Raw genomic sequence first — 23,036 nt, 5'->3', positions numbered from 1 at the left:
CTTGTGCACTGTGTATAAAAGCAAGCAATTATTTGTTAATCACTTGTGTCTATTTATCGAGGTCTAGAAAACAGTTTTCAGACAAACACGAATCATTTCCATCCTATTATTCCGCAACAATCGTCATGGCACGCAGACGTTATCGTGGGCAAAGTGGTAAGTCACTAAGTCTTACAAGATTATATTTATTACAGGCCAAAGTTTTTGTGTAAATCCAGATTGGATAGCTCTGCAGTTTACGATAATCTATTGTCTTTGGTGGATTGATGATTGATAAACTGAAGTGTTTCTGTCAAATTCTGTGCGGTTGCACTATGTCGAAGTGCCTAACTCTGTCTCACTAATTAGCTTTCCTTGTTATTGGATCCAGCAATCATTATTATTTAGCATTGTGTTGTTTTGCTTGGCTGCCGAAGCATCAAATTTATTAAAAAATATACCAAATGAGGACTTAAAGGCTGTAGCTAAATGTGAGACTTTATTTTTGAGCATTTTTGACGATTACTTCTATCGAAATTCAAAATAAATGCTTTGAAAATTCTTAAATATTGAAAATTACGTTTTTGTATCATTATTAATGCAGATATAATTATATCTATAACATGACCAACAAGGTATTCAATACTTGGATATTTAGCATTTTTTGTAATTGATAGATATTGTTGTAGTTGTTGAACTTGCATGATCCGTCCTGTGAATGAGAGTAATTTCAGTGCTAATGACATTACTATATTGATAAAATCTCTTGTACATTAATTTGGTTTTTTTCACAGCAAAGGTTAATGATGATTGATGTAAAAGGTCTGATTCTAATCAGTTGCTCTATGTTTTCTGTGATATGTAGAAATGTATCTCCAATGAAATGGTATTACAAGCCAAAATCAATTATTAACCTATGTTCATTTTTGATAACTATTACACAAAGATTGTTTTTAGCTTATTTTAAGTGTAGGTGACAGTTTAATTATAGCATGTTTGGCTTGTGGAACTAATGAGCTTGTAACTGATAGAAAATGACATGAAATATAAATCTGAAACCTTTCATTACTGGCTATATAATGATTCTGTTTTTCAAAACAAAGCACTCTAAATTTAAAAATTAAAATGCATCAGTCAATGTCATTAAAAACTTAATATGTCAACAGTACAGTGGTTTTTTGTAGGCTATTCTTGTCGAACAAAACTTTTGTGGCTATTTTAAGATTATAGGTAAAAAATTAGTGAGATAAACCAACATTATCCTAACACTAAGAAGAACTGATACAAAACAAATGAACAAATTTCATGTCACAAGAATATTTATATTACTGTTGATTACATTTTCAAGTGAATCATCACAAAATACATATTTTTGACAATTCCCTTTGCTTTAAAATAAAAAATAACTGGGCTGTTTTGAACCCTGTGTACTTTTATTCACATATTGCTCTTCTTTCAATTTATGTTTTTTTGCAACTGTTTTTCTTGAAAAATGTCATCCACTGAATTGGTTGTTGAAAAGAAAGCTTTAAAGCCAAAAATCTGACATTTAAAATGGACAATCTGAGCATAATTGTGTTTAAAATGAAAATGTGAAATGATTTCTTTGATTTCAGGTGTTGTTTGTGAAGATGAAGCATTGCCGTTGGACATAAAAAAAGGTTTAAAATTTTCACACTAAAAGTGTGATTTATGAGTTTTAAAAAATATGTTGAAAATGAACATGTTTATTTCATTAAAATACAAACAATTGGTTATGCAGCCATAAATTTTATCAACAACTGCTATGATTTATGGAGACATGAATGGGGAGGGTACATACTGATTAAATAGTAGCATTAAGGGATCTTCAAGTTTTACAGCACATTGTTGAAAATTTTTGAAAACACCATTCAATTTAGGCAACCATTAACCTGGAGAGACTTTCATTGCAAATTAAAGTTAGGAAGATTGCTGTTTTATAGAGATTTGATAACGTCTTGTGTTTATGTAAAACTGCTACATGAAGCTTCATTTTGGCTGATTGTTGGCTGATACTGGATACAATTAATTTTGGGACTTCTCATGTCTTTCAAAAATTTTCGGATATTTGTAAATAAATGAAACAACAGAGCAATTAAAAAACATGCGTAATACTAAAATCTGCGGTATTAATTAATAAAATTTCTATTTACGAAAGGATGTAAAATTGCTTTTAGTTTCGTGACTTCTTATATCATGGTGCTTTTACTTATTGTCGTTATTGGTAAAATCACTCTATGAGCTGTACAGAGTTGTTTTATTAAAATATGAGTGATTTTCTTATCGTTTCAATTTGCCATCTGTATACATTTTTTGGTAGAAAGTTCAACGAGTTCTGAAAAATGAATGATGTCAATAAAAACTTGTGCTTTTTTTAAACTCGCACTAACAACACGACACCTTTCATAAACAAATAGTCACTGAATATTCTCAATGTCTGCGCTTTTCAACAACACTGAATACGACCGCACGTATGTTTCCTAGATCCAAAAGAAAATATGCAGTTTGTGTTGAAAGAAATCACTACTCGTAGTAAAATGAGTGCTGACAAGAAAATGGGTTATGTAAATAATTTTACAAAGGTAAACTTTATACTCGTTTTCAGTCCAAAATTATTGCTGGAGTTCCTCGTTTGACTTCCAAACTTTTCGCAATGAATTGGATCAGGAAATTTTATAAGGCGAAGTCAGTTTTATCTTTATTAGCAACTTTTTCCTTTATTTTTCCTTTTTCCTTTTGCAAATCAAGGACACAAAACTCACTTATTTTGTTTAATTTTATGATTGAAGGAATGCGTTCTTTTTAGGAATTTTTCTTGTTTCTATTAAGTTACATGCACTTTTTCATTCTTTCAGTTTTACATTTATACGTTTTGAATAACCTAACCTGACTTAGTAATATATTACTTTGAAGTAAAGGAAAAAATTTTATGGGGAATTAGAAACACTTGATTGATATTTTACTATAATATAGTTAAAATACTAAGGATATTTTTAGAGCATAAATGTCAACATTGATGTTAGTGATCGACTTTAGGTACGATTTTACAATCATTATTGGTGAAAATGTAGTCCAGATATTTGGCAGCCGAAAACAGGCTTATGTAGCTACATACCCAATTAATATGTTTCTCAAACTTGAGCATTGCAAATTTTATTTGCTAGTTAATTCAAAGCTCTGCTGTTGGTACAGATTTTGGATTTTCTCAGGAGGAAATCATAATATGGTGAGAAACATTGTGACTATAGAACAAATATTTACATAATTTTAACACGACACGACTATCTTTCTTTTGATCTTTCTAGTTTACGTGTTGCAGTTTTTAACAATTCGAAAGAAGTGAGAGCCGCTTCTGTGAGGGCTTTGCGTTATCTTTTTACTGACGAAAACTCGTTTAGCCTCATGATGAAACTTAAAATTGATATTCTTATTGTAAGGTAAACATGATAGTTTCACATGTGATGCTTTTTACTCATGTAGCATTCCATTCTTTGATTGCAACGGATTACATTACAACGGATTCGATGTGAAATAATGTATAGGCAATATTTGTCAAATTTTAAGCAAGTTTGTTTTAGTGATGTCTTCATTGTGGCGATTTAATTTGCACCTTTTTTTGTGGGCTTTTGAGTTGTAATGAAAAAATTTCGAGGTGAATGGGCTAGTTTCAATGAGAAAGTACTCGACAAAATGGTGACAATAGGCATAACATAGTTTTTTTTTCTTTTCGTATAGTCGTTAGCAATGCAATTGATTGTAACCAAAACTTGTTGTCTTATAGTCGTGGCACTTTTTCTTTCGTTTATTTTAAGTCACATGCTTAGATCGATGATTGCCATTGTGTAATAATGTAAAATCTCTTCTTTATAGATGTCTTGATAAAAAACAAGACTCTGAAGTCGAGAGAGTTCAAGCTTTGCGTTTTGTACGAAAGGTGAAATTCGTTATTACGTTGGGGCGAGGGCAAAACGTAGAATCTTTTATTTCGAGAGGTAGAGCCTAGAGTACAACGTCTTATAGGGAAGAGACACAGTATATACGTTAATCTTCTGTTACAGTGTGGCAGAGGCAAAATGTAGAATCTTTTATCTCGAGGGTAGAGCCCAGAATACAACGTCTTATAGGGAAGAGACACAGTTTATACGTTAATCTTCTGTTACAGTGTGACAGAGGCAAAATGTAGAATCTTTTATCTCGAGGGGTAGAGCCCAGAATACAACGTCTTATAGGGAAGAGACACAGTATATACGTTAATCTTCTGTTACAGTGTGGCTGAGGCAAAATGTAGGGGTAGGAGCACAGTGTACTATCATTTATTTGGTTGGGGAAGAGAAGCAATGTAGAATGTGCGTGTTGATTTGATCATGGTGTAGTTAATGGTAAATATTGTTAATCTTTTATCACAGTTAATGGTAAATATTTGTACGGTTAATGTCCTAGGTTGTCGCAGTTTGTTCGCATCTGTTTCCAATGTCGTTTGCACAATGTCTTGTTGCAATAGCTGGTGATAAGAGTAAACCACAAGATAGACTGAGTCGAGCTTGTTTGGCAACGTTGTGTGAACTTGGTGTGTTATATACATACATTTGTACATTGTACATGTATAGTAAATGTTGGATTCATATATGACGGTCGTACATTCCTGTCATCTTGATCGTTTATGTCCTTTTTGCTGGTAATACTTGCTTATTTATGTATATTTTGGTGAAGGCGTTTGATCCTCTGATAATCTCGTGATGATGGCCTTACGCTATCAAAAATCCTAAATTTGTCAATACTTTGAAAAACCACAAATTTGTCTGCAAAAGCGTCATTTTTGTAACACTTCGAAAGACAGTGGCGTGTGTCTTTTGGTCATCTATTTAAATGTGCATTTAATACTCATGAGCAATGTCGCGATTTGGCTCCTGCGTATGTAGTATAAATAAAAAAAGTTGCAATATTTTGGGAACGCTATTTTGCATATATACATACGCTCCGTATTCGTCTTTGTTTGTAAATTTACTAATCTTTTACTTTTTAGCTGTGAGTAATGTTAAAGTGGCGTCCTACTGTGGAGGAATCAACACAATCATTACCAGTATTCTTGATTCTCAGGTACCGGCAAAATGATTAAACTACGTAGCGCTTCATCTTTCAGCAATGGCTGACCGCTATGTTGAGTTTCCTAGAATGTTAGACTTTCTTTTTAACCTTATTTTGGAGAGAAAATTGTATTACGAATTGTTTCCTAACTTCCCAATGCCTTTATAAGAAATGTGTTAAAATCATTTATTAGTTTGTCTCAGATGTAGCATTTGTAACATGTAATACATTATATATATGTTATTACTAGGTGCATAGAATGAATGAATGTCTTGTATTGACTTTGTTATTTCTAATGAATTCTCCACTTACAAGATGTTATGTGCGTCCGGACGTTGGTTTGGAGGTGTCATAAATAATTTTTCTTAATTTCTAAAGTATTTAATGTTAGTTAAGTTCGCTTTATTAAGCACATGTGTATTATATCTGTTATCAAGGGTATTTTGGCTCCTTTTACTGACCTGCATTATAATCATGGTACTGAAATTCCTGAATCTCAAATCAGGTTCGTATTTTACATGTACTTTTATCGTTTAGTGCATTGTGCATCGTGGTGTGCATCGTTGTACCATATGATGGTGCATCGTTGTACCATGTGATGGTGACCATGTGATGGCATCGTTGTACCATGTGATGGTGCATCGTTGTACCATGTGATGGTGCATCGTTGTACCATGTGATGGTGCATCGTTGTACCATGTGATGGTGCACCGTTGTACCATGTGATGGTGCATCGTTGTACCATTTGATGGTGCATCGTTGCACCATATGATGGTGCATCGTTGTACCATGTGATGGTGCATCGTTGCACCATATGATGGTGCATCGTTGTACCATGTGATGGTGCATCGTTGTACCATGTGATGGTGCATCGTTGTACCATATGATGGTGCATCTTTGTACCATATGATGGTGCATCGTTGTACCATTTGATGGTGCATCTTTGTACCATTTGATGGTGCATCTTTGTACCATGCGATGGTGCATCGTTGTACCATGTGATGGTGCATCGTTGTACCATGTGATGGTGCATCGTTGTACCATGTGATGGTGCATCTTTGTACCATGTGATGGTGCATCGTTGTACCATGTGTGTCTTTATGTTGTCTTTTTTACCTTCGTGTAGCCATTCCAAATATTTGTGCTATTGTACGTTTTTTTAAGGGAAGATCGTGAGTCGCGATTACAGGCTAGTAAAATGGCGATGTCTACTGTTTTTAAAACATGGCCAGGTAACTACTTTGTCATCGATTGTTGCTATTTACCTTGTGTTGTATAATTATGACCAGAAATGTCCCAATTTCTAATAGAAAGATGATTGCTGCCTTGGGTTTCTTCAGTTCTGATTATGAAGAAACAGACTTAAAGATTATGAGATTGCTTTCCTGTTTACAATTACGTATCTTATGATTTCATAATCACCTTCGTCACTTCAAAACGAATTGCGAATATTTTGACGGTTTTCTCCCTCTAAAAACACGAACTACATTCCGTGTTGTGTATTTCAAACATGGCGGGCGGCAGGAATTTTTAAATGAAATGAGACAATCCCTTCCGACGAAATTTGAGTTAACTGTCATGTCAGATATGATAATCACTCTCAATCAAGAAATACGTTTCGAGTGTGTAGTTGATAAACTAAAAGTTTGATATGTCAACTAAAGTCACTTTTCATCATTTGAAAATGAATTGGATAACATCAGGATTAAAAATGTGGCTTAGTTTAGATTTTTCTCATGGCTTGATCTATCAAATGTTATCATTTAAAAAACTTTGAAGTTATTGACTCAATTTTTTATTTCAACATTAAATGAGATTAGGAATCTTATGAATTTAGCGAATTGTTATAATGTCAATGCTAAGCCAATATATTCCTAGAATATAGTTATCAGTATGCTACTATTACATATCTTTTCTACAAATACACAATTTTTTCTGCTTCTGGGAATTTAACTTAATTTCTAACAGCAAAATTGGCACAGTAATACACCAATGGTATAAGCATATAGTGATCAGGCATTGCAATTTTAACAATTGGCCAATATTTAGATGTCTCCATTTTTATATCTTCTCTGTATAGGAATAATATATTTATGCAAACCCGATGGAAATGGACTTCAATCAATACTGCAGATATTTTGCATACCTGATGAACTAATTAAGGTATGTTAAAATGAGATTATGTGACATCGTTTTACCAGAAGATTATTTAATTCATGCACTGTTTTTAGTAAATTTCTTTACCATTACAGCGCCACATAATGGATGTATTAATGGATGTGTTCAGACTTCCAATTCCTGAATGGACAGACGATTTTGCTGTTGCGTTAAAAAGTATTGGTAAGTTAACATATTGATATTATTATACATATTGGTGAGTTAACATGTTGTATTAACACATATTGTACCTCGATGTACCCCATTGTTCATTTAGTTTATCACATATTGTACTTCGAGGTAGCTCACTGTAGCTAAATTCACTTTAACACATAGTACCTCAAGGTATATCACTGTACCAGTGCGTAATATAACACATCGAGGTACCTCATTGTACATTTAGTACATTAACTCATAGTAAGTCAAGGTACCTCATTGTACTTTATTACTTGGTTTAACATGTGGTGCCGTCATAAGAAGATCGAATGAAATGACGATTAATGGAAAAGGGAACATTATATAGGGTGTATAAAAATTGAATTGTTTTTATAATTTCCATTTCGTAATAATCCTCATAAATTATGCATAAATTCGATCTTAAATTAAAGCAAATATGAACATATATTGTTCTGCTGTCAACTACAGATCCACGACGCATGAAAAATTCATGGAAATTGTCAGAAGGGTTTGTTGCTGAAGAGGCGAGGAGTTTGTTACCTTTTCGTGCAAACAGCAGGTTTGTGACATGTGTGCTAACATCTTCCTATCCGAGCAATGTTTATATTTTAGGACTCCTTTGAGGAAATATCTGCGAAAATTAACAGTGCAGATCTTTATACCTGTGTAAATGTTTATTTCATTTCATATCAAATGCATTTCCTTGTGAAGCATTTTATAGTTAACTGCTGTATTTTTTACAGAGTCGATCTTCTAAGAAATTATACGGCTATTGTTCTTTCTGCGTTCGTTACAGCGGGATTATTTGAGGTTTGTTACTTTTTTCTTTTCGCGTTTTGTTGTATATAGTAAAAAGTACTTTGAAGAAAAAGACATTTGTCTTTTTAACTGTTTAAGAGTTTGGTGCAAGTGATTACAACTTCAGGGAATTTGGTCTCCGTTCGCGCTACGATAGTTTTAGGTCAATTACTTCATATGGTGAGTGTTCAAATTACTTTTGATAATTTTGATAAGTTTTACTGGATGTATAATGAACCTTGTCAATGACTTATATAGGATCTTTACGCTAGCTTCCTGTTGCTACTTTATTTCATACAATGCACAAGGGTGATCGATCTTCTATTAAAATGCTTATCTTGGCACATTTTTTGTTAACATGAATCATTGAAAGTGTTAGCTTACGTACATCGAATTGATATGAAAATGACGGATTCCTGACAAAACATGTGGAGAACATTATTTTTTCATTTAGCGAATGCCTCCTTGTTGTCTACAGGGGAAAGGGGGTTAGGTTTTGACAAAAAATCCTTATTCTATCAAATAAAAGTGAATTTTTTTTATGTTTTAGGCCAACACTCTCTTACCTCCTGAATGCAGCAGTCACACGCATTGTTTACCTACTTTAATGAATATTGCCACATCATTTCAAGTTACTCGTCAAGAGCGAGGGTAGAAATTATTTTACGCAGTTATCTTGTAATCCATGTTACATCATATTTAAAATCATGTTGCTTAAGTTGTATTAATTTCACAATTTTGTCAATCCGTGTGACCAGCTATAAAATTTGAAAAGACACTTGTTCATTTCTTTAATACTTGTACATTTAAACCTTGGTTTTAACTTTTCAAATGATTACATCAAATAAAGAAATAGTTGTGTTTATTTTCACTGCAAATAGTTTGTTTACGTGGAAATTTACGTGGAAATTTGTACTAAAATGACATAATTTATCATTTTTTAAGTATTTCCATGTGTTTTAGACGGGCAAGCTCTGCTGTGAATTGCCTTGACAGACTTCATCAGTTGAAAAAACGAAGGCTAAGTCCTCAGTCGTTGTTTTTGGAATTTTTAACAATGGTACGTATGTTGGAATAAAGAATTTAAGTGTATAGCTACGCAGATTGTTATTTTTTGCATTTTATCAAAATTTGAGCTTCTTTTTAGCAATCAAAATCAAGTGACAGCAAAAATAAAAAGAAACGAGAGCGCGAGAGGGAAAACATCTTCAAATATTCTAGATCTGAAAATGTAAGCTTTTAAGCAAGAAACTTGTCGTTTAAATGATTATTCTTCTATTATTTCTCAATTATATAAAATAAAACATAATCCGAAAAATGACATCTTGTAAACTTAAATTCAATACAAGACAATGACTGACGTTCATCATTTTGTCTGAAAACCGAAATTTTACACTTTTAATTGTCTTGTTTAATAACTTGAATCTAAGTTTACAGATGTCCTTTTTCGGATTATGTTTTATTTTATATCTTATGAAATTGTCGTCTTGTAAAGGATTATTTCTCAATTACTATTATGAATTTGAATGAACCAATCGAAAGAATATTGTGTGTTGATGTCATTATGTGTTCGTTCTGTAGTTGTCCTCATTACATCATTTTATATAGGACAATGAGGAAGACATGATTCGAGAGTTAAGTGTAAGAAATTTATTTTTCATCTCATGTTACAGACAAATTCAATCATTTGTTCTATCGCTATATTCTAAGTTTTTTTTTGTGTTCTACTGGAGTTTATCTGAGTTCTTATTATGTTTTGAATTATGGTGCTTTATTTCTAATATATGTATCTTGAATGTTTTTAGATGGGCTCTGCAAACGAGTGCGATATATTGAGCTGGGATGTAATTGCTGCTGTATTACAGGTAAAAAATTATTATACATTCTTGCCTGTGATTGGTTAGAAATTTACACATGCTCAACATCTTAAAACCCGCATATGAGACGTCGTTCGATGCCGTAAATGTTTTATCACTTTGGTTTGAAAGATATCATAAAATTTGTTTGATGGTTCTTGACATCATTCTCAGAACTTGAAAAAATATGCAATCATTATATGGTCTTGACATTTTAGTCTCCTACTCTGAACCTTCGTAAATTGGAAGAAATTGGATGTATAAGGTTGGTACATGGGCGTTTCTATATGCTTGAAGGAGTTTGTGCTTTGTCATTAAATAAATGTTTTGTATTTTCAGCTTCATCAGTAATCTACTATATTTCTATCAACCAAGTAGTCAACAATTTTGTACCGTTGAGTTTGAAGATGTCAAGGCGAAGAAATTGTCCGAAATTGGACTTCTGCTGATCGATTTTCTTCTAGCAAATATTGTAAGTCCCACCCACAAAAGCACATGTTATGAATCATTATTTCCGGTCTCTATCATTCGTACAGGTGCACATTGGTCTATAGTATCTTGTCAAATAGTGGTTGATGAAATACATTGTAAACTACCTCTTTAGAAACGAATAGATTTTTTTTTATTCTTGTGCTATTTAGTATGAAAGTCAACGTATGATTGAGGATTTTGCTAGAGAATTTTCCGAATGTCTTGCCAAGGTACAACACACGTATCGCCATGTTTTGTTTATCTTGTTGTAATGAAATGGTTGATATTATGATTGTTGTTAACGAACTTCTATACATCCTTTATTTTCTGTCATCATGTTGTTTTTAGACTACAAAGGATGCAAACAATGGTATCCTTGGTGAAGAAAGTTTGATGAAGACAGCCAGTCGTTATTATTTCGTCTTTTTTGGAAGACTGTCTTGTTCTAGTGAAGGTCATAAGATTTTGAGCTCGACTAGAGTCTATGAACAGTAAGTTCTTAATATTTTCACATGACTGAGTAAAGTTCTGTCTACTTTGAATTTTGAGCATGTCATCAACAAACTAAGAGAACGAAAAACCTTTTATATTGCATATGGGGACAAAGCAAAATAGTTTTATCTTTCTTTATCAATAAGTGTTTTGCAAAACAGAAACTCGAACTTTATCCATCATCCATTTTTCAATATGTTCATTGTTGATTGTATGATTGGTGCTTAGCTATCTGGACCTTGCGTCAATGAAATCACGTGACTGTCTACTGAAACTAATACTGGCCAGTTTGGACTACAGACGCAATGAAATCAGTAGAATTATCCTTTCTAAGATTCTAACTGCATCAACGAAGGTATGCCTTTTGCTCTCTGAAGAATTATTTTACTGTGCAACTTTTCAAAACTTTTCACTATTTTTCTTAATTTTTTCTTTATAGAATGTTCGTCTTTACGCTACCAAATTTTTGCGTGCATTATTGAGAGCGAAAGTTGCGTTTTTTAATAATTGGGGAATAGAACTTTTGGTTACTCAGGTAAAGTGGACAAATTTATAATAAGATTGCCAATTAGCTAAATACCTCCAAGAATACCTGTATTCTTTACTATACCTCCAAGAATACCTGTATTCTTTACTATACCTCCAAGAATACCTGTATTCTTTACTATACCTCCAAGAATACCTGTATTCTTTACTATACCTCCAAGAATACCTGTATTCTTTACTATACCTCCAAGAATACCTGTATTCTTTACTATACCTCCAAGAATACCTGTATTCTTTACTATACCTCCAAGAATACCTGTATTCTTTACTCCAAGATAATTATGTCATTTTCATGTTTTCCTACAGTGTGAGTAATTCATGAGAGGTAGTCTGAAAAAGGTTTATGATTGGCTAAAAAGTGGATTACGTCATGTACGTATACGTATGACATATAATTTTTTTTTTAAAGTTGTATGATCACGATTATGACATTGCAATGGAGTCTGCTGATGTATTAGAAGAAGCAAGCGAAGATGAGGTAATTTATTTTTATGATTATTTTCTCAAATGGAATAAACTATGTACATAAAAACATAAGAATATATTATTTCGGCCGTCTTTTATTGTTGTCATGTAAATTGTTTCTTTTTGTTCGTTAACGTTTCACAGGCGAATCTTCAATATTTGGTCCAACTACGTCCTGCTTTGCTTCATCTTGGAGAGAAAGGCTGGCGATTACTTACTAGGTTTGATTATGTACTTTCTTATCTTTGCCATTCATTATATTTAAGTTGATAACACATATGTAATGCAAACATTGAACAGGCTTCAACAATGTTCTGCTTGAACTGTGCAGTTTCATCTATATTAGAAGCGGGACTGCTAGATGGCAGATCTATGCTCATCATGCTGGAAGGATGTATATTTTCTTGGATTGGGGGCACAAGAATGTGCTAGTGAGCCGTAGCTTTGGGCTGTTGCATATTGAAATCATCAGTTACCTTCTGTCTTATTCTTACTGTAAAGTTGTCCTGCCTATAATGATATAATTATAGCATACGGTGCCTGTGGTATTTTCGAATTTTCCTGGAGGGAGAGCGTGCAAATTATACAAATTATACTATATGAATTGATGATGTAATGTATTGATATTTTTTGTACACTGATGTAGGTTTTTATCAGTAGACAAAGGTTTTACATATTTAACTGGACTCGGTTATGTCCATTCACTCATGGAACTATGGCGTGAGGTGAAATGATCTTCAATATTTCATTTTCGAGAGAATTTTTTTGAGGTTCTTTTGTTTTATTTAGAAATATTGTTGTGAATATGTGAAATGGGTGGAAGAAGCTCTTGCTGAAGCTTTGACAACATATCAGAAACCAACAGATGACGATGGTGGATATGTTAGACAATCATCTAGAAAGTACTTCATTTTAGATTTCAAACTGCAGTGTTCTTTTCGTCTTTTATATGTCAAAAATTCTTTAGGAATATAAAGCATCATGTTTATGTTCCTACACATTTCTTTGGGGAAATCGTGAAGTTAAAGAGTGGTTATGAATATCTCTGTCAAACGGTAAATCATTCATTTATGTTTTTTTTTTGTTCATATACGTACATTTTGCGGCAGAACGTCGTGTCTGATTGGTTGCGGCAGAACGTCGTGTCTGATTGGCTCCAACAGAACGTCGTGTCTGATTGGTTGCGGCAGAACGTCGTATCTGATTGGCTGCTGCAGAAAGCAGTTTTATGATAGATTGACCATGATACTTAAATCTTACCAACAAATTCGTTTGAAAAGCGCTATTTTTGAAATTGATTCAAAAACCCTGAAGTATTATTGAAAGAGATTTTAAAATTTAGTCAATGATAGTTGTCATGGCAAGAATTTGGCGTCCGCAATAAATATTCATAGATTTTTAATAACGTTTACTTGGACTATTATAATCAGCCAATGTATATTTCCCTTGTTGAAATTGTATGTCAAGTTGGCTCTCTCCTCTACTTAATTCCTTAATTTTTGTCTACTTTAAAATTTGTAATCTTCACAAAATTTAGGGATATGTGGGACAGTTTGTGAACACAGTTCGGATGTTCGATTTTGAAAAAACTGGTGATATTTTAAATGTAAAAACAGCTCTTTGGACGCTGGTGAGTGTATAGAAATATTTTTTAAGAATTTTAATCATCAGCACGATTATTTAGTTGCCGTTGAGATATGTTTTATAAATAGAAATGACCATGCTCAGTAGCAGGTTCATGGTAGGTCACATTGCTGAAAATATATTTTCATTTTAAAATACGTTATTCCAAAGCCATCATCAGAGAGTATATATAATATATTAATCCTAACACGGTTTTTAATATGCACATGAAAAACATGTGACTTGGACGAGATTTGAACTCGCACGTTCGGGATACTAGCCCGCCGCTCTACCTGTTGAGCTACCAAGCCCACAGGGACTGGAGACGAGTCAAATCTCTTTTAAACTGCGTATGGACGAGAGATTCTCGCCACTATAGCAGTTTGCTGGATGGCACCGTCTTTCGACTTTATCCCAAAGTCATCATCAGAGAATATATATAATATATTAATCTTAACATGGTTTTTAATATGCACATGAAAAACATGTGACTTGGACGAGATTTGAACTCGAATTTGAAAATACTTTAGAGCGAATCATATTGGGAGTGTTTTAGTCTTTGTTTAAATTTGAAATGTGCTTTCTATAATTTATTTGACCTACCACAAATCATAAGCATGATCTTCCAACTTTAGTTATATGAACTTGAATATTTAACATAATTAATATCATTCCTTGCGCCAAGTTCTGGAACATATTTTGAAAAGCCAACACTTAAAGACTTTATCACTTTCTGTGATGATATCTTGAGAGAGAAACATTACGTACGTTGTTCTTTAAATATCATTGTACTTAATGCATCTTTAGAAGCTCTCTGATCCTTGGTCGCAGACTGTGTGAATGTCATATAAGTTCATTGGCATATTTTAATATAGGGTCATATTGGAACATCAAGTTGGGGTCTTAGTATTCTCCTTGACGAAAACATAATCCCTTTGATTGTAGAAATGGCCAACTGCTGTAGTGTTTTAACAGTAAAAGGGTTAGTTTACTGTTATACTTGTCTATTATGTTTTATCAGATCTTGTTTTTACGTACTTTGCGTTTGCTAAAGTTGTCTATTATGTTTTATCAGAAGTGAAGTTGTTTTTACGTACTTGGCGTTTGCTAAAGTTGTCTATTATGTTTTATCAGAACGTGTTTTTACGTACTTGGCTTTTGCTAAAGTTGTCTATTATGTTTTGTCAGAAGTTGTTTTTACGTACTTGGCTTTGCTAAAGTTGTCTATTATTTTATCAGAAGTTGTTTTACGTACTTGGCTTTTGCTAAAGTTGTCTATTATGTTTTATCAGAAGTTGTTTTTACGTACTTGGCTTTTGCTAAAGTTGTCTATTATGTTTTGTCAGAACGTGTTTTTACGTACTTTGCGTTTGCTAAAGTTGTCTATTATGTTTTGTCAGAACGTGTTTTTGCGTACTTTGCGTTTGCTAAAGTTGTCTATTATGTTTTGTCAGAAGTTGTTTTTACGTACTTGGCTTTTGCTAAAGTTGTCTATTATGTTTTATCAGAAGTTGTTTTTACGTACTTGGCTTTTGCTAAAGTTGTCTATTATGTTTTATCAGAAGTTGTTTTTACGTACTTGGCTTTTGCTAAAGTTGTCTATTATGTTTTATCAGAAGTTGTTTTTACGTACTTTGCGTTTGCTAAAATTGTCTATTATGTTTTATCAGAAGTTGTTTTTACGTACTTGGCGTTTGCTAAAGTTGTCTATTATGTTTTATCAGAACTTGTTTTTACGTACTTGGCGTTTGCTAAAGTTGTCTATTATGTTTTATCAGAGTTGTTTTTACGTACTTGGCGTTTGCTAAAGTTGTCTATTATGTTTTATCAGAACTTGTTTTTACTTGGCGTTTGCTAAAGTTGTCTATTATGTTTTATCAGAAGTTGTTTTACGTACTTTGCGTTTGCTAAAGTTGTCTATTATGTTTTATCAGAACTTGTTTTTACGTACTTTGCGTTTGCTAAAGTTGTCTATTATGTTTTATCAGAAGTTGTTTTTACGTACTTTGCGTTTGCTAAAGTTGTCTATTATGTTTTATCAGAACTTCTTTTTACGTACTTTGCGTTTGCTAAAGTTGTCTATTATGTTTTGCAGAACTTGTTTTTACGTACTTTGCGTTTGCTAAAGTTGTCTATTATGTTTTATCTGAACTTCTTTTTACGTACTTTGCGTTTGCTAAAGTTGTCTATTATGTTTTATCAGAAGTTGTTTTTACGTACTTTGCGTTTGCTAAAGTTGTCGATTATGTTTTTTCAGAACGTGTTTTTACGTACTTGGCGTTTGCTAAAGTTGTCTGTTATGTTTTTTCAGAACGTGTTTTTACGTACTTGGCTTAATTGCAACGACGCATCAAGGAGTAGATATACTGAAAACACTTAATTGGGAAAGCGTTCGACATAAAGTACTGGACTTGTGGCCTGTCGTTGAAGTAAAAGAAGAAGCTCTGCCTTACTCGAAGTGGTTTGTTTCATCGCTGTCTACTGTAACAGGTCAGTATCGTTGTTTAATTTCCTTGCTGGGGAGTCCTTAATCATTGGCAATCTTGGTTTAAGAAAAACTGGCAAAATTTTAAATATTTTGTGCTACAATTTTCTCTTACTGCGTTTTCACTCAAATATATTTCGACAGATCATTGAGTAAGTTCAGTCTAAACTTCTAAACATTGTGTTACTCTTCACATTGGTAAAATTTTTTACAACGTTCGTCAAAGAAAGCATCGTTTCTTTTGAAAAGTGTTGTATATTTAAGGGTCATTTATGAATTTTCATGTTTGCATGTCATAATATATCTTGCTTGAAATAAAACAGAAATTGTCGACGTTCTTATTATTTGAGATATGCATTTATTGCAAACGTAAATGAACAAAATCTGATATCATGAGCAATCTTAATTTTCAGATTACTACCTACAGAGCGTGGATGAGAGTGTCAAACAGAGGAAATCAGAAAGTGAAACCGAGGATGGTCATAAATCTTTGTATGACGAAGCCAGTGGTGTTTATCTCGGTTTAGAACGTCGCTTGAGCAATGTCTACGACAAGAGCAGCGGCGTTTATTTAGGTGAAGAAGCTCCTAAAGTACCCAAACACGATGAAGGAACAGGAAGTGGAATTTTAATGAGTATGCTGGAAGAAAAACAGCAGCAGGCTTATTATGAGGAAGAACATGATAGTTTTTTATTTCAAGATGAACGCTCTAGCGGATCTCCTGAAGACGTTGAAACAAAGAGTGAGACCCCGTCTTTACTTGAGAGGATTAAAAACGTTTCAATTCCCGCACATCTCATGCCGCCCCCGGCTAAACCTTTCTCTTCACGAAAATCGCGGAGTGAAAATGACAGCCCTCGTGGTATGAAAAGAAGAACAACTCCTGCTCGCCAAGACAACAGTCCAAAATTATTGGCACGAAGCGAGTCCTATCCAATAAATGCAACTAACGTTGCTAAACATTCGCCTGAAAGTGATAGCAGTGGTCACCACAATAATCAATTGAAGACAATAAATCTTGCGCCCTATGAGGGATCCTTCGGGGAAAACTCGCTCATTAGTAGAATTCTTAAAAGCCAAAGCACTGTTCCAGGTAGGCAGATAAAATACGATATTGCTTAATTGTTATTCCAAGCTCTAAATATTTTTTCAATCAACATTCATTTTGGCTTTTGGCATGGAAGGGAGTTCGTGTGTGCGAGAGGTCTCTTATTTATGTAGTAAAGATGACATTTGTATATTTAATTCAGTAAAAGATGGTAAGACTGAGGCTGATCAATCAAGTGCAAGTCCTTTGAGCAGCACTCCTGGGTCACGTGTTGTGGGGGAGAGTGATGAAGTTCGTCACGTGCGTAGTTCTAGTGGAGTGAGTGAATCCAGTTGCAGATCTATTTCCTCAATGGAAACTTCACAAAGTTTCGGAAGCTATCGAAGTCATTCAAGTTTGGAAGAAAATATTCCAGTGCATTTGGAATTGGATAAAACTTTGAAAAACATTGAAAAAACAGCAACTGGAACTAAGCCGTGCTCGAAGTTCCAGTCTGAATGAAAAAGGCAGTTCTGCTGACCCTCGACTGTCAATCAAAACAGAAGCTCGTAGTGCCAGTTTTTCTGGAATGAGCGAAGATATGAAAAGTTATCCAGTTCGTGCAAATCGACAATTTTGTCTGAGCAATTACTCTATGAGCTCGCCAGTACAAGAAAGAGGTTCTCTAATGGTGGGAAGTAACACTGAAGTAATGTTACTTGATAATAAGACATTGGTTTTAAAGAATCTTTCTAGGAATGATGAAATCGATGAATTTGGTGGATCGTATTTTGATGAAATGAGTGTATGCGAGGGAGGTTTGGGCGAGATTGCGTCCATGAGAAATGATCTTAGTCGTGATGTTGAAACGCCCGTTGATGAAATTACGAGGAAATTTCCACGAAATTTTTACTCACGTAGTGCAAGCTCGTCCAGCTTAGCTCCACGTGCTCGACGATTAAAGAAAAGTTCTACTTCTATGTCAATATGGAGTCTTCAATCCGTTCCGATAAGTCCCACATCTCCTGGTGATACTGATAATCCTGATGTGTTTCCAACTTATACTTCCTTTCGTGATGCTTATGGTTATTCAGCTTTGAGTAATTTACGCAAAAAGCGAAGCATTAACCGAGATATTGAATCACGAATTGGTGGGATGAATCAATCATTTGCTATTGTTGGGTAAGTACAAAGTACAAACAGTCAATTATTATTAGGTAGGTTTGTATTGCTAGCTATTGTTGGGTAAGTATATAGAGCTAATAATTATAGGGTAGGTGAAAAGTGCTAATTGTTGTTAAGTTTCAATTTTATTTCTGAAAAATCATAACCAAACTGACATTTCTGTCCAGTTACTATATTCAAGCGTCATTTGTAATTGTTTTTTCCTTTTTTCACCGAAACATGTACATTAGTGCATGTTTGATCCAACTTCTGGAATATCCACACTTCACTTCAGAGTTATTAAATAATATAAACTATGTATTTTAGTCCTCCTATTCCTGTGTCACGTCCTGTATCGTTGGATATTGTTAGTGAAAGTCAAGGATCAGTTTCTTCATCTTTACCCACTCCATCTCCAATGGATCATCAATATGGTAGAAAATTGACAGTCAGTTCTTCTCGAGGAAATGAATTAATGGGATTGACATTGCCAATTGATCTCAACCATTTTTTTCTGGTATGTTAATGTGAACTGTTTGGGTTCGACATCTTTTATCAATGTTCAGCTTTAACTGCCATTGCTTGCTGCCATCTTTTTCTGACTTGAAGTGCCATCTTATCTGATTATCGACCTGCTTAATCTATTCTATTATTAATCTACAATTCACGCCAAGTCAGTGCTGTTAGAACTAATTTTACCTGAGAGGATGGGGCGGGCTCTTGACGAGGGTGAACTAGTGAAATCGTAAAAACGATGTGACGTCATCGTATGACGTCATAGATGTTCACAACATATAACTGAGATGATTGATAAATGAAAGAATATAATTCATTAGACTTGTATGTCATAACCTCTAAATGAATAGTACCTTTATAGTTGGAATAGACTTATACAAGCCGTAATATCGCGCAATACGTCACCTGCTTGGCATATTAAAAATTTCAGTAAAACTGCAATGAACGAACCATCCATTTTTGAAGTAGAATGGGGGTGACCGCCACCGAGCGCTTTCCCACTTCTGCAGTCCCGCACAACCATGCAGTTAACATTGTAATAATATTTTCTGTCTCTTCCTTATTTGCCCATTCATCGTGAACATTTTTCATATTTTATGAAACACTTTTAATAATTTATTCCCGCTTTTCTGCTTATTTATGTTTGCCTTCTATTATTCGGGATGTTTTTATGATCAAGACTTAACCTTTTTATGATAGGTTCCCGAATCACCATTCAAAGGATCGTGGGCGACAAACTTTAATGCTGCACTATCCAATATGTCAGGAAACCATTTAACTAGTAAAATAAAGTCTCCTAAAGACAGCGTATTGATCGATTTAACTAAGTCTTCGTCAAAAAGGAATACCTCGGGTGTTAGTGGTTCGAAAAGTAGCAAGCAGTTATCATTTGATGAATGTGAAGAAGATGGGACACTTCAAACAGAAAATGTTGAAACTAAAAGTAATCCATCAAAAAGTAAAAGCCAAACTACTTCATTTTCTGGAAGCATTTTAGAGAAGTTCTTAAAAGGAAAACAATTAGATGCAGTCACTGGGAAAGATCATGCTTTGATTAAACGAGAAATATTAAGATTAGTTATGAATTTGAGTAGCGCAGTAACGTCCAGATCTCATCAAGAGTCCTTAAGAAGGTGAATTTTATTGAATTTGTGATTTTGCTTGGTTAAGTTGTTTTGTTTTTATGTACCTAATTACATTTGTGTGTTTTTTTTTGTATATTTAGTTGGAAAGAGTGTGTACCACAATTTTTTGAGGACCTTTTTCTGTACCATCAAGTTATGGAGCAAATGGCTTTATACAATTATAAACTCCACATGCGAAGGTTTATACAAGAATTTTTCGAAAATATCAAATTCACTCAGGTATTTTTATAATTTACAAATGATATATTGCCGAAACTATACTTCTGATACTAATTGTAACCAAAAGGAAATGGTTCATATGTTTTTTAAATGTCAATCGCTTCTGATGAATGACACTTGCTCACCTCTTACTTTCAAAAATTTGCGAGCCCAATCATATGCCAATTTTCTGAAGCCTCGCTTTGCCACTTCTCAAAGGCATAGAAGACAAAACGCTTACCTTCAAACAATATCAGAATGTCTTTTTAATGGTGCAATGTATATGGCCTCAATTTCTAGTAGTTTTATTGACAATAACAATTGTTTTAAAAATTGTCCCTTCAAATTAAGTAAATATTTGCATGCAGGATCAATCACTCACAGTTGACTGCCATGTGTGAACCATAATTGAAAGCTTTGCTGTTATCATCAAATACTTGAATTTAAAGAGTGATCCATATTATTGAATTGAAATTTTTTTTAGAAAATTTAATCTTAATTTTCATCCTTTGTTTTTTTCTAGTTGAATGATGAAGCAGATGTAATAATGAAAAAAATACATAATTAATAAATGAATGCACAATAAAGTATATAAATCCATTTATTCTTGAAATGTACAAAATAATTCTGCAGGAAAACTTTCAACATTTGGTAGTGATTTTGTCTTGATAACATGTATAATATCTTGCTGTAGTTACTATAGATGTTTGATTCACATAGAGAACTAGTATTGAATGCCTAATGAATGAGATTGTTCAACAACTCATTAGAAGTGTTTTCTTTTCATTAAAGTGTTTCCACATCAATTCAGTTTGCATTACTATAATTCTACTGATTTAGTCTACAAATCATTATGATAAGAATGTACTGTCTTATTCTCAATCAACAATTCAATATATGGTACAATTGCACTGGGTGAAACATTTTGAGAAAAGAATTTCACAGGATTTCCATTTCTGTCTATCAAATATTTTCCAAAGTTCCATTTTGGGTAATCATATGTTGCCTTGTATAGGAAGACATAAAGTGGATGAGCATGTTCTCCTCCAACATCAATTTTGGAAAACATTGGAAAATTCACATTGTATTCTTTTTTCACAAATTTTAAAATTTGTACTTCATCATGAGGTTCTTGATGGCCAAACTGATTACAAGGAAATCCCAAGACTGTAAAACCTTGTGTTGCAAATTGAGCTTGAATCTTGACAAGCTCTATATAGTGATTGTCAGTATAGCCACATTTGCTTGCTACATTGACCAGTAACAAAACCTAAATTTTAACAAAAATATTGATATTAATTTAACTATATTTCACATGTACCTATATTTGACCCCTTTCATGATAGTTTGGCCTAGGGTTGTTTTACTTCATGACAATGCCAGCATATGAACGTTGTTTGAAAGTTTTATTCCAATGATTTTTTTCAATTCTCTAATAAATTAATAACAATCCTTATTATGCAAACGCATTAAAAAAACGATATAAAACTCAAGTTTTATGATGTTTTTTGATGCATTTGTACAATTTGGTGTAAATGCATTATAGCAGAGTGGACAGTAGGTTAGAAACTTAGAACAGTAAAATATGCATTATTAAAATATTGGTTTGTCCAATTAAAATCTAGCATTGTAAGAAATTGGCTAAGTCGCCGACATTTCAAGGAAATTGGATTTGTAAACAGTCCTCTTACTTTTAAGGAATTATCCCTAAAATTAGGATTTTCTAAAGGTTTTGAGGATATTTTTAAGAATGTTTTTATACTTTAAATTAACATACACTTAATACTATTTAATGTTTCTTTACAAATACAACGTTGACAAACTTGAAAACAGCAAAAAAAGGAAGAAACACCATTAAAAAAACACTTTTTGAGCCTATGTGATCAGGCCTTGTGCTCATGTTTACAAACTTAAGGAATTTATTGGAAATATGAGGAATTTTTAAGCATTTTCTAAGGAACTAAGAAATTTGATTGTGAGAGCACTGTTTGTAAATGCCACGTGAAGTTTTATTTAACCATGAAATTTACATACATGATTTTTTGGAAATTGCTTGCTGCGAGCCAATTTACAAAATAAACAGTGAACGTCTCGAGTATGTAATTTTTATGTTGTTTACCTTTCCTTTGTAAATTTCCATGTTTACATTATCACCATGAATATCTTTCAAAACAAATTTATATAATGGAGAATCGTCGGTGAAAGTGTGTCTCAAGGAAACTATGAGAAGAATGAAAACAGAAGGTAAAAGAATCTTTATGTTGACCCATACGTGCGCCATTCTTTCAATACCTTTGAATTGATTGACTTGTTATATCCATTGAGTTCTATAAGACCTGGAGGGGAAACGTCAACCAAATTACTATAAAATAGAGAGCTTAAGCAACAACGTTTTATCCGACAACGGCGTCGTGAGAAATCGCGGAAGACTGGGACGAGCATGACGTTCCCGCGTATCTTTAAAACAGTTAAGCAAAGTTCGTATAGAAAGCGGCGGTAGAAAGTGAACTCTTTTTCATGTCTTCGTTTAAAACAATACGAAACTTTTGTCTTGTGCTTTTTGAAGAAGGTTACATTACAGAATATGAATTGATCATATTGCACAAGGCATATAAATCAAGGAACCCAGAGCTTCCATTCAAAAATTATGAGGCATTTTGTTTAGATAATCTAAGTGAGGATGAATGTAAAGTAGAATTCCGAGCCAACAAACACGGTTTGATTTTCCTCCAACAGAATCTTAGAATCCCTGAAATAGTCAAGTGTCCACAAAGGACAACATGTTCAGGACTGGAAGGGCTATGCATTCTTTTAAATCGTCTTGCTTACC

At 33.5% G+C, this 23,036-nt stretch overlaps 3 protein-coding genes and 1 non-coding gene across 5 annotated transcripts in view; 2 read left to right on the top strand and 2 right to left on the bottom strand.

The window, feature by feature from the left end:
- Nucleotides 1–6: 6 nt before the first annotated feature.
- Nucleotides 7–21,012, top strand: LOC124453660 (rapamycin-insensitive companion of mTOR-like). The gene is made up of 42 exons (XM_047004510.1): nt 7–156; nt 1,596–1,640; nt 2,485–2,582; nt 3,165–3,226; nt 3,306–3,437; nt 3,871–3,934; nt 4,441–4,567; nt 5,024–5,097; nt 5,336–5,431; nt 5,523–5,590; nt 6,250–6,317; nt 7,166–7,248; nt 7,338–7,425; nt 7,888–7,978; nt 8,163–8,229; nt 8,317–8,397; nt 8,768–8,868; nt 9,181–9,277; nt 9,365–9,448; nt 9,826–9,858; nt 10,023–10,082; nt 10,292–10,338; nt 10,413–10,545; nt 10,715–10,774; nt 10,893–11,035; nt 11,265–11,391; nt 11,476–11,571; nt 11,992–12,060; nt 12,192–12,268; nt 12,694–12,772; nt 12,837–12,949; nt 13,015–13,102; nt 13,585–13,677; nt 14,546–14,652; nt 15,982–16,160; nt 16,569–17,249; nt 17,407–17,702; nt 17,734–18,365; nt 18,675–18,864; nt 19,563–19,996; nt 20,089–20,227; nt 20,730–21,012. The coding sequence occupies exons 1-42, from the start codon at nt 126–128 to the stop codon at nt 20,772–20,774; spliced, it is 5,478 nt and encodes a 1,825-aa protein (XP_046860466.1). The 5' UTR covers nt 7–125; the 3' UTR covers nt 20,775–21,012.
- On the bottom strand, nt 13,910–13,981 carry Trnat-agu. Its single transcript has one exon. It is a non-coding gene; the product is annotated as a tRNA-Thr (tRNA).
- Nucleotides 20,790–22,613, bottom strand: LOC124443770 (glutathione peroxidase 1-like). 2 transcript variants are annotated; one of them, XM_046994298.1, is made up of 3 exons: nt 22,499–22,608; nt 22,326–22,426; nt 20,790–21,476 (listed from the first exon to the last, which is right to left on the bottom strand). In XM_046994298.1, the coding sequence occupies exons 2-3, from the start codon at nt 22,344–22,346 to the stop codon at nt 21,048–21,050; spliced, it is 450 nt and encodes a 149-aa protein (XP_046850254.1). In that variant the 5' UTR covers nt 22,347–22,426; nt 22,499–22,608; the 3' UTR covers nt 20,790–21,047. The 2 variants fall into 2 exon arrangements, with proteins under 2 accessions (XP_046850254.1, XP_046850246.1); XM_046994290.1 differs by having other exon boundaries at nt 22,326–22,613.
- LOC124443752 (cell division cycle protein 20 homolog) overlaps nt 22,344–23,036 on the top strand; it is a 42,674-nt gene continuing 41,981 nt past the window's right edge. The window contains exon 1 of the mRNA XM_046994282.1: nt 22,344–22,450. The gene's annotated coding sequence lies outside the window, so the exon portion shown is untranslated. The remainder of the gene's footprint in view (nt 22,451–23,036) is intronic.

Source organism: Xenia sp. Carnegie-2017, unplaced genomic scaffold (genome assembly GCF_021976095.1).
Source record: "Xenia sp. Carnegie-2017 unplaced genomic scaffold, XeniaSp_v1 HiC_scaffold_1, whole genome shotgun sequence".
Classification (NCBI taxonomy): domain Eukaryota; kingdom Metazoa; phylum Cnidaria; class Anthozoa; order Malacalcyonacea; family Xeniidae; genus Xenia; species Xenia sp. Carnegie-2017.
The sequence above is the reverse complement of the archived record's forward strand: the minus strand, read 5'-3'. Positions and strand labels throughout refer to the sequence as shown.